General features: G+C 40.8%; 1 protein-coding gene across 2 annotated transcripts in view; it reads right to left on the bottom strand.

Annotated features, from left to right (window-relative positions):
* Nucleotides 1-19,651, bottom strand: part of COPA (COPI coat complex subunit alpha) — a 55,166-nt gene that overhangs the window by 31,700 nt on the left and 3,815 nt on the right. For both annotated transcript variants that reach the window (XM_017345755.3, XM_002715236.5), the window contains exons 3-7: nt 19,314-19,387; nt 11,388-11,468; nt 8,917-8,993; nt 5,189-5,298; nt 440-549 (exon numbers count right to left, since the gene is read on the bottom strand). In XM_017345755.3, the coding sequence (XP_017201244.1) occupies nt 440-549; nt 5,189-5,298; nt 8,917-8,993; nt 11,388-11,468; nt 19,314-19,387 (452 nt within the window). The remainder of the gene's footprint in view (nt 1-439; nt 550-5,188; nt 5,299-8,916; nt 8,994-11,387; nt 11,469-19,313; nt 19,388-19,651) is intronic.

Below are 19,651 nucleotides of genomic sequence, written 5' to 3'. Positions count from 1 at the left end.
AAAAGCCAATAAAACTTCCTTCAGTGGATGGCTATGATGAGCAACTTTTACATCTATTTTTTTTAAAGAAAAATTAGTCTCTCTCATGCTTCTATTTCTTCCCCTGTATAAAATTTATTTACACACGGCTAGTTCTCAGTAACTTTGACTCAGTTTCTTTCTGCCACTCCCTTACAGGAGGCTTGAGAATGGGTTCTGTTTTAGGTTGGTGATGTAGCCCATGCCCAGTTGCTTCCTTTCTCCCCAGTACAGAGATTCTCAGGCAGCACGTAAGTTTTATTTCTCTGTTGGGTCACTCACAATACTATTTCAAGGGCCTCAGGGTCTGGCACTTAATAAACACATAAATATATGTTGAAAGGATGTGTAAATGGATGGCACGACATGACTTTTCCGAAAAGACAGCCCATATCAAGCCACTGGCTGTAGACATAAGTACCTCTAGTACATGCTTCACCACTGCATCCGTTGTTCCAAACAGATCAACCCCAGTTATTCCTCTCACATCCGACTCCACTGCACCAGGGGACAAGTTTTTTTTCCTTAGACCTTTGATGGGGTAAAGAACAGGATATAAACATAATGTTATCAAAAGAACACAGTATCAAGGACAATAGAAAGGTACAGTACAGTGATAGACTAAAACCAATGAAAAGGGAAAAAAATTTAGACTAATAAAAAGAAAAACGACACAAAGATCCTATTTCTTAAAATTGTTCAAAACACTGAAGTATATTCATTGTTATCTCTTCTGCTACCTCAATACTTCACCCACAACTTGGATTTCTTTCCAGAGGTCAACCCAAATTCTGACATGTCTAACCTCTTCCTCAACAAATCTCACCTCAAGAACTGTCTACTTCAGAGTACGTCCACTTTCCATTTTCACTGTTCTTGAAATGTGGCCTCAAATGGTAAACATTCAATACTTTCAACTTCCTGCGATCTACATCAACTTTTTATCTATTATCTCAAAAAATTTTAAAATAAATGCCTTTTAGGAAGTACCAGCACAGCATTTGTTAAACTGAGGTCACTCATGAGGAGGCTCCAAACAGGAAATAAAAATGAGACCTATTAAGAATAAAATAGCTATTTGGTGAAAGATGCTATAAAATCATAAACTATGCAAAAAGCTTATTCATACTTTCTACTTAACCCTTGGACAGGAACAGAATCGTTAAAACTAGCAGGTTCTTTTAAATTCTTGCTTAAAAAACATGATTATAGATCTGAATCTAAATATTTGCCATTAAAACCTTTGGAGGCTAGTCTCCCTCGGAGGAATTAGCTGATACCTTGAAAGCAATAGGAAAAACAAAAAGTATTTTGTTTTATGGCTCAACTACACTCATCTTTAAAAACTAATTATCTGTGTTAACGTCAGAACCGAAATTATGGTAACAATATTACTACCTTATATTTGGAAAGGACTTTGTGGTTTTCAAAGCACCCTTACATATTCCATGGCTCCATTCTAATAATAACCCTTTGAGATAGACAAGCAGGTGTGAGTACTCTGGTTTACAGGTGAGAAAAAAGAACTGGGTCTAAAATAGTATCTTTTGAAGTATTTTGTGAGTAAAGTAAATATGAAATTATTTATCACTTGTAAAATAGAAAACAAAAGATAATTATCTATAGTAGAGGGAATAAAACCTAACATTGAGAATAAAACCTAAGTAGTTTTAAGCCTAAATTCTGTAAACAAAGGAAAATATGAAAATTTAACTTTAATGAACATATTGATACTTATGGTTTAAAACTACTACAATTACCTCTTCTATTACAGTGTCATCTAAACATCAGCATTAAAGAAGCATGAGCTTAAAAGGCCACGGAAGTTTTAATAATCTTGTCCCCTAAGATGAGCGTTTAGCCAATAGCTAGAGATATAAAGCTAACGCTTTCAAAAAAAAAATACACTCTTCCAGAGCTTCATAAATACATTATCACAGGGATGCCTCCTTTCACTTATTTCGCTTGTCCCTTTAATAGGATCTGTCAACTTTTTCTAATGAGTCTAGTGTATGAAACAGATTCAAAGGGAGATACAAAGACAGACAGCTGTGAGGAACTTCACATCCAATAAGCTTCAACAAACACATTAAAAGAAAAGCTGTAGGACAGAATGAAAGCCTTTGTTGCACTTGCATGTAATGATCTAGGAGAAGGGGAAGGGCAAACACAGACTGATGAATAGTGACAGGCAGGGAAAAGATACTTAGAGAAGAAATACTTGAGCCTTTGACAAGCCACTCACTAGGACTGAACGACAGATGGAAAATTTCTACAGCAGCTACCCAAATCCAGAGGGAGAAGAGGACACTCTCAGAATAGACCAGTATGATGCACTCCTCCCAGTGGGGACCAGGCGAAGCAGTAAAGAGAAGGGGATGAGGACAGGATTTGGCAGCAAATTAATAGTTTTTTAGTAGTTATTTCAAATACTGAGCCTGAATTACACGGGCTTGACATGCAAAGGTGTAAGCATATTAAAATAATTTAACTGTCAGTTTACTTGGAAGCTCAAGCTAAAAAAGTAATCTACCTATATCTAGATTGTAAATACAGTACAAAGCAAGAGTTTTACCAGGTTAATACAAAAGATTCAGGTTAAGCCCCATGTGGCTCAATCCTCATGGAAGAGGTATCAAGAGCCAGGTTTTCCTTTAAAGATCTCTGTATTTTCTTACTGTTTCCCTAGCTCTGAAAGCGTCCCTTTCAAAGAGAGATAGTGGAAAAAATTAGAATTTTTATCAGTCCTCTAAATTAGGGAGTATTTTTTCTCTTACATTAAATACATTTATCCCTCTTAGAAATACTAGCCCCTGTCCCTAATAGATTTGAAAGCTAACTGCTCTTCCTACTTTCTGACTTATTTGAACCCAAGCAAAAAGAACCCAACTAAAAATGAGTTAGTGCAAAAATCTAATCCCAAACCTCCTTCCACCCAGTTAAATACCAAAGCATCTCATCTCCTTCCACTCTGGTTAAGGGGTTACTGAAAGTCAAGAGAGCTGTAGGTAGAGAAAAACACTTAGAAATGGTAAAAAGAGTATCAACATTAGTACAGCAAAACAGCACAAAACTCTTTCTGCCATATATGCCAACTATCGCAATTTTAATGTTATTACATATTAATCCATGCACTTCACACATTCAAGAGCAAGTATTAAACCCCATTGGAGCCATATTTTCTCTCTCTTCTCAAATCTAGGAACCTTAATTTTGATGCAAACATGTCCTCTGCCTGCAAAAAGTGAAGATTAGTATTTCTTGCCTTGGGCATTTTATGGCCACCAATGAGAATCCACCACCTGACTGCCTGCAATTGCTTTGACTAGACCACAGGCAATAGGCTGTCCTAGCATCAGGTGGTCCAAACAGCGCTCTTAGAGTAGAGCCATGTAAGGCCTTTCTCAATCCAGTGTTCCGGGAAAGAACAGAAAGCATTAGTTTAGGATGTAATAAATAACTGCTCCATGATCTAGAATGGCATTAGCAATCTACCATTCGTGGAAGAAATGAGAAAATCATCAAAGTAATTTCTGTAGCACTTAATTTTCTCAGAGAATCCAGGTTGGGAAAGGCTATACTAAATAATTACCTCTGATCAAACTGAACATCGTGAGCTGGGATCCAACCCTAGCGGGCTCCCATATTCTGAGACAGAGAGGATGCTCTGAATGTGTGCACGGTGAAAGACCACAGGAAGCCACAGCTAGGCTCCAAGAGTGGACGCTAAGCTCCCTGGCAGTAAGGAGAGGGCACAGGCTTGCAGTGCCTGTGCTGCACTCCTCCTGTCGGCATGGCTGGTCACATCTGGGTGTACTTCAAAAAGCCTAGTTAGTCTGACGAAAAACCGCAATGGCAAAGCCCTAGAAGGAGAGTGCACAGCTGCCCCACCTCCAATACAGTCTTGTTTATAGCAGTCTCCTTTAATTCTAAGCTTCTAAAAATTGCAAAGATACCATGATCTAGAAGTTCTACTCCCCACTTGTCTCTCCCTCTCTCCTTGGCTTGTTTCTGCACTGCAAGAATCTTAAACAACTGCAACTGTAATATTCCAGGTGGTGTGTTTAGGGACCTAAGTTTTCCCCTTGCTAGTCACTGCTAGCTTTTAAGAACAGCAGTACCATATTACCCTAGCCCATCATACCATGACAGAGTATCACCTCAGTTACCCAATGTAGAAAGATAATTCCTCTATCACCACAAAGAACCAGATAAGGACCGGATGAGAGGGTCTTCCTCTTATAGAATAGTCTAGCCACTATTCTCTCAGAGAACTCAATATCTCAAGAATTTCTAAGGCAACAAATAGAAAGAGATAATTCAGCAAACATTAACGAAACATGACTAAACAGAGGACCACGGCACTCAGTCTCATTTCTGATTCCAACACGCAGCACTTCGTCTGTCATACAGCTACAGTCCTTTCTCTGCATTTAAACTCTATGGTTAGCAACTTTTTAGAGCTCCTCCACATAACACTAAACATTTAAATTCTTATGTCAAAATCACGACATATAAACTTTGAAAGGACTTATCCCAAGTATCCACAATCTATAAATTGCTTAATTTACAGCCCTCAAAGACTACTTATTAAAAGTCTGCCCATTTAAAGGCATTCTGTACATAAAAATCACTAACATAAACATTCCCCACCAAGCTCCTTATACCAGAAGAAATCTAAGAGTTTTTCCTCTCTCTAAATAAGCCAACAGGATCCAAGAGTTCTGCTTCCCTGCATTAACCTATTCTCAAAATTTCTGTAAAAGATATATTTTTCTTACTTGAGTTGAAAGCTTCCTAAACAAAAATCCCAATAGTATATATAGACTTTACTAAAAACTGGCCTACAAAACTAAAATTTCTTCAAATAAAATGAACTTTACAGAGTAACCATTTTTCTTGAAGAATCCCTGTAACATGAAGAACCATCAAAGCAGATTCAACACTCTGAGAAACAAAGATGCTATTATACAAGGGGAGGTTTCAAAAGTTAATGGAAAAATGGCATTGAAAGATGATGCAAATTTCCCATGAGCTTTTTGAATCCCCACTGTATGAGAATGAACTATCCTAAAATTTCCCATTTCAAGCCAACTACCCTCACTATGTTAAGCAATTGCAGTTTTACGTCAGACGTGACTAGGTTGTCCCCTGAACTTAGGCAGCTCACCAGAAATATCCCAAACGCGCACAGTCTGGTCCAGGCTGGCTGATACAACCAAGTCTTCTGAGGGGTGGAACTGAGCACACATTACATAATGGTTGTGCCCTGTTAACACACTGCAAGGAAAAAAAAATACCAAATTAGAAGTGGGAATCAAGAGCTTCCTAAGTTAAATACCTTTTCCATATTCAATAGATGCTTCTCCAGTCATTCTTCTATACAGGCAAAGGTAGGTCATCCTAACAATTCCAAACTAACAATGGTAAATACAGCTGTGTTAACAATTGCTCTCTTCCTGTCTCTAACGCTTTGGTATGTAAATATTACAATTTCAGGATAATTGAGATTGCTTGGCTCTTCTGATTCAAATATCAACATAAACAGAATGTTAGTAATTCACACTGGAAATTATGTTAGATTTTAGTAGGCTGTTCTTTTTTTTTTTTTTTTTTTGACAGGCAGAGTGGACAGTGAGAGAGACAGAGAGAAAGGTCTTCCTTTGCCGTTGGTTCACCCTCCAATGGCCGCCGTGGCCGGCGCGCTGCGGCCGGCGCACCACGCTGATCCGATGGCAGGAGCCAGGAGCCAGGTGCTTTTCCTGGTCTCCCATGGGGTGCAGGGCCCAAGCACCTGGGCCATCCTCCACTGCACTCCCGGGCCACAGCAGAGGGCTGGCCTGGAAGAGGGGCAACCGGGACAGAATCCGGCGCCCTGACCGGGACTAGAACCCGGTGTGCCGGCGCCGCTAGGCGGAGGATTAGCCTAGTGAGCCGCGGCGCCGGCTAGGCTGTTCTTCTTTAAGAATAAAATTTTAAATAGCCTTTACCTCTTCACATAAAGTTCTGTGTAGAGTACCAGCCCCAAACACAAAGAGGAAGAGAGATCTAGACCTTGACTCAGGTTTTATAAGAAAAGAATTAACAGCTAAAAGTTCTTGTTCTAAAACATAGCTATATGACCTCTTTTCTCTGGTAAGAAATTAGCAGGAATACCACTTTCATGTATCACAGGCTGAACTTCCCAAGTGTAAACATCTGAAACCTGAAATGTTCCTGGGTATTAGAAAAAGTTTCTTCTCTGCTCTCACATCACAATCAACCCAGAAGACTTCTGTGACCTCAGAGGTGAAATCTTCCCAGCAGAAAGTAAGCAAATTCTATAGCAATGGATACCAGCTGGATCTCTCCTCCAATTCTGTAGGACACTACCTAGAGATGGCATCAGAACTCACAAGTTGGGGCTCATTCTCCAAATGTGGTTCCCCTCCACTTTAGATGCCAGCTGCAAGCTCCATGGTTTTTGTTTGTTTGTTTGTTTTTTAAAGATTCATTTATTTATTTGAAAGGCAGAGTTATAGAGAGGCAGAAGCAGAGACAGAGAGAGAGACGTCTTCTATCCATTGATTCACTCCCTAAATGGCCACAATGGCTGGAGCTGGGCTGACCTGAAGCCAGGAGCCTATAGCTTCTTCTGGGTCTCCCATGCAAGTGCTGGGGCCCAAAGACTTGGGCCACCTTGTACTGCTTTCCTAGGCCACAGCAGAGAGCTAGATTGGAAATGCAGCAGCCAGGACTTGAACTGGCACCCATAGGGAAGGCAAGCACTGCAGGAGGCAGCTTTACCTGCTATGCCACAGCACCGACCCCATGTCCCAGTGTTTTTAATACATAATTTTAAAAAAATGTATTTACTTATTTGAAAGGCAGAGTTACAGACAGAAGGAAACAGAGAGAGAGACTGAGCTTCCATCTGCTGGTTCACTCCCCAAATCGCCACATGGCCAGGGCTGAACTAGGCCAAAGCCAGGAGCCCATCCAGGTCTCCCACACAGGTGGCAGCAGCCCAAATACTTGAGCTATGTTTCGCTGCTTTCTCAGGTGCATTAGCAGGGAGCTAGTTGGGAAGTGGAGCAGTCAAGACTTGAACCAATGCCTAGACAGGATGCCAGCACTGCAAGCAATGGCTTAAACCACTATGCCACAATGCTGGCCCCAATGTATAATATTTTAAAAACACTGAATTATCAATCTTTTTTTTAAAAATTTGGAAGGCAGAGAGACAGACAGAGAGATCTTCCTCTGGTTTACTCCCTAAATGCCTGCAACAGCCAAAGCTGGGCCATGCAGAAGCCAGAAGCCTATAATTCAATACAAGGGTGGCAGGGACCCAGTTACTTCAGTGATCACCTGCTGCTTCTTAGGGTGTACATTAACAAAGAGCTAGGAATGGAAGCCGAGCTAGGACTTGACCCCAGGCACACTGATATGGGATGTAGGTGCCCCAAGCACCAAATATCCACCTCTCCTGCCCAGGTTGTTTTTTCCATGTTTCTGATGACCATCTGTAAATGGGGATTCCCTCATCCCACAATCCTTTCCTTGGGCTTGATTTAATTTGCTTGTGTGGCTCACAGGACTCAGGGAAACACACACTTTTGTTTATAGGATTTTAGAAAGGCTATTATAAAGGATACAGATATAGAAACAGATAGGGTGAGGAATGGGAGAGGGATACAAAGCTTCCATGCCTTCTCTGGGCTGTCACCCTCCAGAAAACCTCCATGTGTTCAGCCATCTAGAAGCTCTCTAACCCTGTCCTTTTGGGTTTTTATGGAGACTTTGTTGCATAGGCATGATTGCTAAGAGGCTACATAGGGAAACCCAGCAAGGTCTGTCCAGATTCTTCAGCATTACTTCCTCAAAGTTTTGGGGCAGGATCCTCTTGAGTAACCTGAGTTTCTAAGGCTTGCTTTGGGGAGGGAGTTATGAGCCAGGAACCATAGATGAAAAGCAATATATCGGGGGCTGGCACTATGGCATAGTGCAGGTAAAAGCTGCCGCCCGCAGAGCCAGCATCCCATCCCATATGGGTGCCGATTCAAGTCCCGGCCGCTTCGCTTCCAATCCAGCTCTCTGCTATGGCCTGGGAAAGCAGTAGAAGATGGCCCAAGTCCTTGGGCCCCTGTACCCACATGGGAGACCTGGAAGAAGCCCCTGGCTTCTGGCTTAAGATTGGCACATCTCTGGCCATTGTGGTCATCTGGGGAGTGAAACAGCAGATGGAAGACTTTCTCTCTCTCTCCCTTTCTCTCTCTGCCTCTCTGTTAACTCTGCCTTTTAAATAAATTAATTAAAAGAAAACATATTATAATATCATAGCTCTAAAATCCAAAACTTTGAGTGTCATATCAACACTCAAGAAGTTTTAGGGGCTGGATTTGTGGCATAGTGGGTAAAGCCACCACTTGGAGTGCCAGCATCCCAAATGGGTACCAGTTTGAGACTTGGCTGCTCCACTTCCAATCCATCTCACTGCTATAGCCTGGGAAAGCAGCAGAAAATGGCCCAAGTGCTTGGGTCCCTGTGCTTGTGTAGGAACCTGGGAAGAAGCCCCTGGCTTCTGGCTTTGGATCAGCACAGCTCTGGCCATTGCAGCCATCTGGAGAGTGAACCAGTGGAAGGAAGACTCTCTGTCTGTGCCTCTGCCTCTCTGTAACTCTGCTTTGCAAATAAATAAGTAAATAACTAAATAAATCTTTAAAAGAAAAAAAGAAGTTTTAGTTTTGGAGCATTTTTGATTTCACAAATGCAATCAATAATTTTTACAAATATGATAAATAATTCATCAGCAGACATGGCTCATTTGGAAAGGGAGAACAACTGTTCTAAAGAGAAGTTGATTATAAAAATCTATGGAGAATTAAAGGCTCTCTGCAGCCTCTGCCCCTGCTTTACCAGACACAGGTTCTCGACTGCCAGTTCCACACTCGGATGGTCTGATCGTCAGAGGCACTCAGAATCCAAGGATATTCCTGAAAGATAGTCCAGACAAAGGCTTTAAGCAAACTAGTTCTGTCAAACTTCTGTATCCATTTTCCTATCACTTAGCTGCTCTTTCTGATATCAGACTAGCTGTCTTTTCTCCCATCACTCCACTAGATCTTCCCAACTTTGGCACTTCACCTGTAAGTATTAACAAGAGAAGCCTTAGTGCATTTGTGAAGTAAGTGCTTACTTGAAAAGCATGCTCTTTTATTTTCTTGCTGTTAATAATTTTTATTTGTAGGATGTTTGCTTTAATTTTTAAAGAGATGAAGGCCATGATGTGGAAACTGTAAAATGGGAAAAGTGTGAATTATTTAGACAGAATTCATTTTGTGTCCTGGCCTCATTTCAAATGTCTTAAAAAGTTCCATACCTGGGTTGGGTGTTTAAAATGGTTATCCAAAAATAAATAAATAAATAAATAAAAACAAAGAAGAAAAAAGGAAAGAAAAAGAAAAAAAAATTATGACATGCTTTTATTACTTTATTTTTCAAATGCAATGCAAATATTGTAATCCATTGGATTTCATTTTGCTAACCTGCTAATAAAAATATGGGACCATATCTTTTTAAGAAGACTAGAATGTCATTTTTTTTTCTTTTTGAAACACATACCTGATATTTTGTGGCTACACATTTTAGATACATTATTATAATTTTGTTGACGGTAATGATATAGAATCTACAAAATTGTTTATTGGTTAATTTACATAAAGGACATTTTGTTCAGAGCTTGAGAGAAGAAAATAAATAGCAAAATGATAATTATAACCTATCAACTCCGATAATCAATGTTTCCCAATACTTGATGAAAGATAAGGAGATCCTGAATTCTTGAAGCCAAGGGTGTAAAAACAAATAAAAAACAAAACAAAGAAAAAACACAAATAGATTATTTATTTGTAACAAACATTTTGTAATAAAATGTGAGAAATTAATAACGAATTAAAAAAAATAGAGGCCTGACAAAGGCTTAATAGGTTCCCAGAGGTATCAAATATATTTACATTTACTTCTACATATATTTACATGATTTGTATTTATATATAGTTAATCTTGTAAATTAAGATCCTATAAAAGGCTCTTCTTCCTTTACCTATTGTATGGAAATTTTATGGTTTTTTTTAATATATGTATATTTAAACTTTTGTTTATTTATTTGAGATGCAGAGCAACACACAGAAAGAGAGCTCCCAGTTACTGGTTTACTTCCCAAATAGCAACTATGCCAGGCAAAATCCAGGAGCTAGGGACTCAATCCAAGTATCTCTCACATGGGTAGCAGAAACCTAATTACTTGAGCTATCACTGCTGTCTCACAAGGTTATGCATTATCAGGAATCTAGAGTCAGGAGCCAGACCCAGGTATCAAACCTAAGTACTCCAATATGGGACACAGACATCTCAACCAGTGTCTTAACTTCTAGGCTAAATGCTCGCCCTTGTTTTATATTCTGATTTATCTCTGTCAGACCATCCAATTTCAAAACTTCTCAAGTCTCAGTAACCAAAGGAGAAAGTAATATGTGAAGATGTCTAAACCATTTTGAAGTTGTAAGACCGGAGAAAATGAAATATTTCTTATTCACATTGTATATCTGGTGTTTAACAGAGAGCATTTTAAGTACAAGGCAAAAATACATTTACTGAACTCGGGGTGGGGAAAGGTGTTCAGTAACTTTCTAGGTAAATAGCAACTTGTTCTAGGTAAGGATCTCCTGCAAGTTCTTCATAGCAATGACAAACAGCTCCTATCTAATAGATCATCTTATTGAGTAATTATCATTCTCACATGTTTCAGTTGTAACTTTCTCAGTCTCTTCTAAAACTTCCAAATTTAAAAAAAAAGGAAATAAAATATTCTCAATCAAGTCTTATTATGTCATTAAGTTCTAACAATTCAAGAGACTTAGCTTATTGAGAATAAATAACAAAAAATTATCGTGAGATTCAGACAGGTTGGGATTGCATTAAGATTTTGTAAATTTCTAATCTGTAACTCAGTATTTAAATCTACTATGATACTTGACAGATCAAAGAAGGTGAACAGCCTGGCTAATGACAGGGCTCCACCAAAACCCATTATTCCTAGGAGAGATGGATGTAATTGTAAATGCTTCATTAACCTATCAAATAGCATCTTAGCTGGACCTTCTTCCAGATACAGTTACTCTTCCCACTGAGTCTAATTAAATTCAATATACCATCAAGAGCTTCCTTGTAGAGATGGAAACAAAGGAGAAGGGTTAATATCACACAGATCCTGGAAGAGTCACATTAGTGATTCTGTTATCCTAGCATGGGTTCTGGAGGGAAAAGCAGGCGATTTCTAGAGGAAAGCTGAAGAGTGCACCAAAACCAGAGTCACCGTGGTTACTTACATGATGAAAAAATGTGGTGCGGATATAATCTAAGTGTCCAAGCAATGTAAAAAGACAGCGCCGAAGCTTGTAGTTCCAAACCTGCAAAGACAGAAATCAAACTAAGGATCAGGATCAAATGGACTTTGGTTTCTGAAATGCTCAGGTTTTTCAATGAACAATTATGGATTTATGCTTTAGCATTTCTAAATAGGAACTCTGGTAGGGAGTCTTGCTTAAGATCCAAGGGGAAAAGATCAAAGATGGAAACACAAGGCAAACCAACAACGGTGGGAAACAAGGCTGGGAGAAAGCTTTTAGATCAAATCATGGAAAGGTTTTATATTCCCCCTTTGGGAAGAAATCACCGTTCTTTAACAAGAAGAGACAAGACTTGTATCCAGGGCTTAATTTGAAACTTGCCTTTTGATTGAATAACTGTATTCTCGGCTTGAATACAAATGCTTTTTCTTTTTTTTTAATTTTTCCTTTTTTTTTAAAAGATTTTATTTATTTGAGAGGTAGAGTTACAGACAGTGAGAGGGAAAAACAGAGAGATAGTCTTCTGTCCATTGGTTCACGCCCCAGTGGCCGCAACAGTCAGAGCTGCGCTGATCCGAACCCAGGAGCCAGGTGTTTCCTCCGGGTCTCCCACTTGGGTGCAGGGGCCCAAGGACTTGGGTCATCTTCTACCGCTTTCCCAGGCCGCAGCAGAGAGCTGGATTGGAAGAGGAGCAGCCAGGACTAGAACCGGTGCCCATATGGGATGCCGGCACCGCAGGCAGAGGATTAACCTACTGAGCCATAGCGCTGCCGCCCCCCCTTTTTTTTTTTTAAGATTTATTTAGTTATTTGATAATCAGAGTTACACACAGAGAGAGGGAGAGACAGAGAGAGAGACAGAGGAAGGTCTTCCATCTGCTGTTTCACTCCCCAGTAGTTGGCCAAATGGTTGGAGCTGCGCCAATCCAAAGCCAGGAGCCAGGAGCTTCCTCTAGGTTTCCCACACTGGTGCAGGGGCCCAAGCACTTGGGCCATATTCTACTGCTTTCCTAGGCCATGGCAGAGAGCTGGATGGGAAGTGCAGCAACCAGGACTCGAACCGGCACCCATATATGATCAGGCACCGCAGGTAGCAGCTTTACCCACTATACCACGGCACTGGCTCTGAATACAGACCCTTTAATGGTTCAGCTATCACATTAAAAAGTAGGACAGATACCATGACTCCAAAGAGAACAATAACATATAGCATCATTTTCTTAGATTCCCAAAGATGTTCAAACATTTTTTTTTAAGATTTCTTTATTTATTTATAAGTCAAAATTACAGAGAGAAGGGGAGAGACAGAGAGATCCATCTTCCACCTACTGGTTCACTCCCCAAATGGCTGGGGCTGGCCCAGGCCAAAGTCAGGAGCCAGGAGTTTCTTCCAGGTCTTCCACGTGGGTACAGGGGCCCAAGCACTTCGTCCATCCTCTGCTGCTTTCCCAAGTACATTAGCAGAGAGCTGGATCAGAAGCGGAGCAGCAGGTACACAAACTGAAGCCCATATGGGATGCCAATGATACAGATGGCTTAACCTGCTGTGCCACAGTGCCAGCCCCAGTGCCCGGACATCTGTAGTCATTTATCTGTAGTCATTTATCATGTAAACAGATGTTAAGTCACTACTATGGAAAATACTACATTGCTCAGTTAGGCTGAGCTAAGCAGAGAAACAATATCATATTCATATTCAAATAATAAAGTTGTATCAAGTACCAAAGAACTTGGCATCAATGGATACAACTAAAGAAGGCATTAAGGGGCCAGTGCTGTGACATAGCAGGTAAAGCTGCCACCTGCAGTGCCAGCATCCCATATGGGCACCAGTTCGAGATACAGCTGTGCTACTTCCAATCCAGCTCTCTGCTATGGCCTGGGAAAGCAGTAGAAGATGGCCCAAGTCCTTGGGCCCCTGCACCTGCATGGAAGACCCAGAAAAAGCTCCTGATTCCTGATTGGCCCAGTATAGCTACTGAGGCCATTTGGGGAGTAGTCCAGAGGATGGAAGACCTCTCTCTCTCTCTCTCCTTCTCTCTCTCTCCGCCTCTGCCTCTCTGTAACTCTGCCTTTCAAATAAATAAACAAATCTTTCCAAACAAAGCATTAAAAGTAGGATCATATATAAGATAACTCATCCTCCTCATCCAGAAAACTCCCTAAAACTAAAAATGAGGTCAGATTTTTTCTTTTAATTTCATTTTTCAATGTCATTTAATATCTGTTTATAATCTATCTGGGCCAGTTTGTTATTATAATCTTTATAATTTAAAAAATTTTTCTCCTGTAAATCACAAAAAGTAGTATCATTTCCTCTAACAAATTCAGACAGTTCTAAAGGCTGAGTATGATCTTCCAAACAAGAATGCAAGCTCCTTAAAAGCAGGGTCCTTGTCCATTATGCTCCACACTATACCCTTAGCACCTAACACAGTGGTTGACACTTGGCAGGTGCTCAGTAAGAATGCACAGGAATGAGGAAAGATATACAGCATGCAAAGTCAAAGTATTCTAATATTTTTACCATCATCTCTTCAGTCATGTATATAAAAATACACATGTATGGGGATACTCTAAAAAGTTCATAGAAATTATATAATTTTTTTTCACTTGCTATTTTTATTATTCTCTCAACTGGTATTAGTATCAGATTATATTTGATCAACAAATTCTTTAACATGGTTTCTTGGTTTAATTATTCTTTAAATTATTCTTGCAATTCTGTATCAAATAAAGAAAAAAGCTATTTTTTCAAATAATTTCTACTGTTATCTTTCTGAAAGCTTTTGACTTACTTGACAATGTAAAAATTGCTAACATTTTACATTTTATAAACATCAATTCTTTTTTAATAATTACAGTTATTCCACACCTAAATCAATTCAAAACAAAACAAAACAAAAAGGAAGCAAGTGTTTAGCCTAATGGTCAAGACACCTGCACTTCATATGGGAGTACCTGTGTTCTATTCCTGGCTTCTGCTCCTGAAGAAATTATATTAAAAGGGGTTGGTGGTGCAGCAGGTTAAGCTGCCATTTTCAGCATGGGCATCCCGTATGGGTGCCCGCTTGAGTCCTGGCTGCTCCACTTCCAATCCAGCTCTCTGCTATGGCCTGGGAAAGCAGTAGAAGATGGCCTAAGACCTTAGGCCCCTGGATCTACGTGGGAGACAAAGCAGCTCCTGGCTCCTGGCTTCAGATAGGCTCAGCTCCAGCCACTGCAGCCATTTGGGGAGTGAACCAGCGGATAGAAGACTTCTCTTTCTCTGTCTCTGCCTCTCTATAACTCTGACTTTCAAATAAATAAATAAATAAATAAATAAATCTAAAAGAGAGAAATTAAATTTAAAGATAACTTATTGTTGCAAAGGAAATTGAAATCAATGCAGTTTTCTCATAATTGCATTTGCCAGCTATGCCATAGCACCAGCCCCTCCATGAACTTTTTGTATCAATATGATTTAAAAAATTTTTTTTATTTACTTGAATGTCAGTTACAGGGAGAGAAAGAAAAGATTTTCCATATGGCCATTCCCCAAATGGCCAGGGTTAAGCCAGGCTGCAGCTAGGAACCAGGAGTTTCATCTGGGTTTCCCACATGGGTGTCAGGGCCCAAGCACTGCTTTCCCAGGCACATTAACAGGAGCTGGATTTTTGAAAGTGGAGCAGCAGGGACTCAAACTGATGCCCATGTGGGAGGTACTGTGGGCTATAGCTTAACCTACTGTGCCACAATGCTGGTCTCTGTTTTAATTCAATTTTCCATGAAAATTCTGAACTGTCTTATATAGCACAGCTTCCTACACAAATTAGATCATAACAGAAATATTATGACATTTTTTCTTCCTTATAGAGTTCAGTGTTTTAAACTTTCACATTTCTATCTTCTGTCTTTTCTGTTTTGACTCCTTTCATGTCCTCTATCAAGTTCCAGAACTATGACTCCTTGAAGAACTACAGGATTTTAGACTAACAGTCTTGCCATTTGTTGGTCTTCCAGTCTCACTCTCTAGAAGTGACAATTAGTCCACTGATGCTACACCTATCTGTATATAGTGAGCTGCCTTCCAGGGGTACATAACAGCAGGAAGCTGGAATCAGGAACACAGCCAGGACTCAAACTTGGCACCCCAAGCAGTGACTTAAGTGCTGTGCCAAATGCATACTCCAAAATTAACCATTCTTGATACTCAAATGTTCATCATTATAAAGTATTTGCTAAGTACCTTTCTAGAAATATAACAATGAGGTGATGTCCTTAAGAGATTCAAAAGATTTAAGTTGGATTGAACTTTTACTAACTGGCCCCAGGATGCAGGATCTAAAAACCAGATAACAGAAGGAACTATCCTTCCTTTCATTCTCTTTTCTCCACAAGCAGGTGTCATTTTTCACTCTCCTGCCACCTAAGTACTGCTGTATAATCTACAATATGTGACTTCCTGAAGGAATTTATGAAAAAAGACTTTTTTTTATTAAGTAAATTTCACTGGTTTGATTGAAGAAAACAATTTATAGAGGTACACAGAGCAAATTTTGATTTATTTTTATAGATTCAAGATTGCTGGCACTAACTTTTGCTTTTTTTTGTTGTTGTTGTTAAGATTTTATTTATTTTATTTGAGAGGTAGATTTACAGACAGTGAGAGGGGGAGACAGAGAGAAAGGTCTTCCATCTGCTTGTTCACTCCCCAAATGGCTGCAACGGCCAGAGCTGCGCCGATACGAAGCCAGGAGCCAGTAGTTTCCTCCAGGTCTCCCACGTGGGTACAGGGGCCCAAGGACTTGGGCCATCCTTTACTGCTTTCCCAGGCCATAGCAGAAAGCTGGACTGGAAGTGGAGCAGCCGGGACTAGAACCAGCGCCTATATGGGATGCCGGCACTGCTGCTGGCGGAGGATTAACCTACTATGCCACAGCGCTGGCCCCTCTAACTTTTGCTTTTATCACAATCTTCTTCAAAGAACTATATATTCTACCTGCTTCCTTACTTCACATTAATACCCTCCTATTTAAGCGATCCAAAGGTTAGTTCTCAGTCTTATCTTATTCTGACCACTTTCTCCTCTTCCCAAAATTCAGTCCTTCCATTGCATCTAAGAGGCATCTGTTTCTCCTTTTTGTTTCATCTCTAATCTTTCAAATCACTCTTTCCTATGCCAACTCCTTCTTAAATGGTTTGACCTTTTTCAACCTACTCTCTGAGCATTATCCTTTTTTTAAAAAAAAGATTTATTTATTTGAAAGTCAGAGTTACACAGAGAGAGGAGAAGCAGAAAGAGAGAGAGGGGGAGAGAGAGAGAGGTCTTCCATCCACTGGTTCACTCCCCAATTAGCCGCAACAGCTGGAGCCGCGCCGATCCGGAGCCAGGAGCTTCTTATGGGTCTCCCATGTGGGTACAGGGGCTCAAGGACTTGGGCCATCATCTACTGCTTTCCCAGGCCATAGCAGAGAGCTGGATCGGAAGCGGAGCAGCCAGGTCTCAAACCAGCGCCTATATGGGATGCCGGCACTGCAGGCGGCAGCTTAACCCGCTGTGCCAAAGCACCGGCCCCAGCGTTATCTTTTTTTATATCTATATAAAAAAGATTTACTTTATTTATTTGAAAGACAGAGAGACAGAGAAGAGTGAAACAAGACACAGAGGTCTTCCATCAGCTGGTTCACTCCCCAGATAGCCACAACGGCCAGAGCTGAGCTGATCCAAAGCCGGGAGCTAGGAGCTTCTTCCAGGTCTCCCACATGGGTATAGAGACCCAAGCACTTGTGCGATCTTCCACTGCTTTCCCAGGTGTATTAGCAGGGAGCTGGATTAGAAGTGGAGCAGCCAAGAATCGAACCGGCGTCCATATGGGATGCCAGCACGGCAGCCTTGGGGCTTTAACCCAGTGTGCCACAGCACCGGCCCCTCTGAGCATTACTTTCTATGACTACTGCTTTGGTTCCTTCCTTCCTAATGACAACTCCTAAATATATCTTCAGTGCAGATACAGCTCCAACTAAACTATCCCTTAAGTGCTTCAAAGTCATCAGAGTCAAGATGGAATCATTACCCATTTCCTCTCCCCTGCTCCAGAAACTGCACCTCCTCCTTGATTTTCCTTCCCTAATGACACCTCTTCCGCCAGTGACCTAAGATGACCTGAAGGTCATCTCATTTATTTCCCTTATCAGTCTTCCAACATCCACCCAATATTTAGCAATTCGTTAAGTTCTCACATTCATCTCTTTCTCTCCATTTCAACCATTACTGCCTAAGTTCAGGCTCTGTTCATCTTATAAGGTCTTACACAACAGTTTGCCTTAACTGGTATCCTGTCTAATCTTATGCTACCATCTGAGCACTACTTTAAAAAAAAAAAAAGATTTATTTTATTTATTTGAAAGAGTTACAGAAAGAGGTAGAGACAGAGAGAGAAATCTTCCATCTGCTGGTTCACTCCCCAAAAAGCCACAACAGCAGGAACTGAGCCGATCTGAAGCCAGGAGCCAGGAGCATCTTTTGGGTCTCTTACATGGGTGCAGAGGCCCAAGGACCTGGGCCATTATCCGCTGTTTTCCCAGGTACATTAACAGGGAGCCGGATTGGAAGTGGAGCAGCTGGGGTCTCGCACTGGTGCCCACACAGGATGCTGACACTGCAGGCCAGGGCTTTAACCCTCTGTGCCATAGTGCCAGCCCCCTCTGAGTACTATTTTTAAAAAGACATGTAAATCTGATGTTACTCTTATATTTAAACCCCTTTATTTATTTATTTTTATTTGAAATGCAAAGCAACATGAAAAGAGAGACAGAGAGACAGAGATATATCTCCTATCTACCAGTTTACTCCCCAAATGCCCATTAAAGGTCAAGGCTGAGTCAGGCCAAAGCCAGGAGACAGGAACTCCATCTGGGTGTCCGACATGGGTGGCAGGAACCCACATACTTGAGTCGTCATCTGCTGCCTCCCAGAGTGCACTTTAACAGAAATGCTGGATTAGAAGTGGAGGCAGGGGGCCAGTGCTATGGCATAGCGGGTAAAGCCACTGCCTGCACAGCTGGTATCCCATATGGGCGCCGGTTCGAGTCCCAGCTGCTCTACTTCAAATCCTGCTCTCTGCTATGGCCTGGGAAAGCAGAAGAAGACGGCCCAAGTCCTTGAGCCCCTGTACCCATGTGGGAAACCTTGAGGATGCTCCTGGCTCCTGGCTTCACATGGGCACAACTCTGGTCATTGCGGCCAATTGGGGAATAATGGAAGACCTCTCTCTCTCTCTGCCTCTCCTTCTCTCTCTGTGTAACTCTGACTTTCAAATAAATAAATCTTTAAAAAAAAAATAAGTGGAGGCAGGACTCAATCCTAGGCACTCTCATATGGGATGTGGGCATCCTACATAGTTGCTTAACTCACTGCACATAACACCTATCTCTAATGGCTCCTTGCTATGTATATGATAACATCCAAACTCCTGAGTACTGCAAATAGGTACTCCATAATCTGTTCCTCTCATCTTCCGCCTCTTCTCTCATTTTTTCTCACAAGTTTTATCCCTGCAAAACTAATTAAAGTATCTCAAATGTATCCAGTTATATCATACCTTTTGTCTTTGCATCTAGACTGTTCTTCCTTATTTCACTTGAAATATCTCTATTATCACTCCCCGAACTGTACATGCTATTATTTGACATATATTTATCTCCTCTATTAGGATAAGAGAATAGAAGCCATTTCTTCTTTATTTTTGAATTCCCCAGAAAAGTAAAGTATCTGGTACACAATAAGCATTCAACACATGTTTGCTGGGTTAAGTGCTCCGGATAATAAAGTCTGAGCTCTGGATCAATCAGCTGTCCTTGTCTTCTAGTTGCTTGCATAATTCTCAAATCTCCCCACATTCTTCTTACAGAGACCCTCTTTACCTTGATCTTATAATCATCTCCTCCAGAGACGAACAGGGGCTGTTGTTTGTGGAAGTCAATGCCTCGCACGGGACCTGGGGAAGAAGGCAAACAGTGTACGTTAGAGAGAGATTCCTTCTAACATCTAACAAATTCCTGTTCAGGATTTTTCTGTTCTGTTCCTTTCATATTCTTTAGTCTCAAAGGATTCCCATATCAAACAAGGATTAAACAACCACAGGAGACAATAAATACTCAATCTCCCGTTTTTAAAATTGTATTTATTTGAAAGGCAGACAGGCAGAGATGGAGACAAACAGAAAGAGAGATCTTTCATCTGTTGGTTTACTATATGGGTG

Source organism: Oryctolagus cuniculus, chromosome 7, assembly GCF_964237555.1.
Source record: "Oryctolagus cuniculus chromosome 7, mOryCun1.1, whole genome shotgun sequence".
Lineage (NCBI taxonomy): Eukaryota > Metazoa > Chordata > Mammalia > Lagomorpha > Leporidae > Oryctolagus > Oryctolagus cuniculus.
The sequence above is the reverse complement of the archived record's forward strand: the minus strand, read 5'-3'. Positions and strand labels throughout refer to the sequence as shown.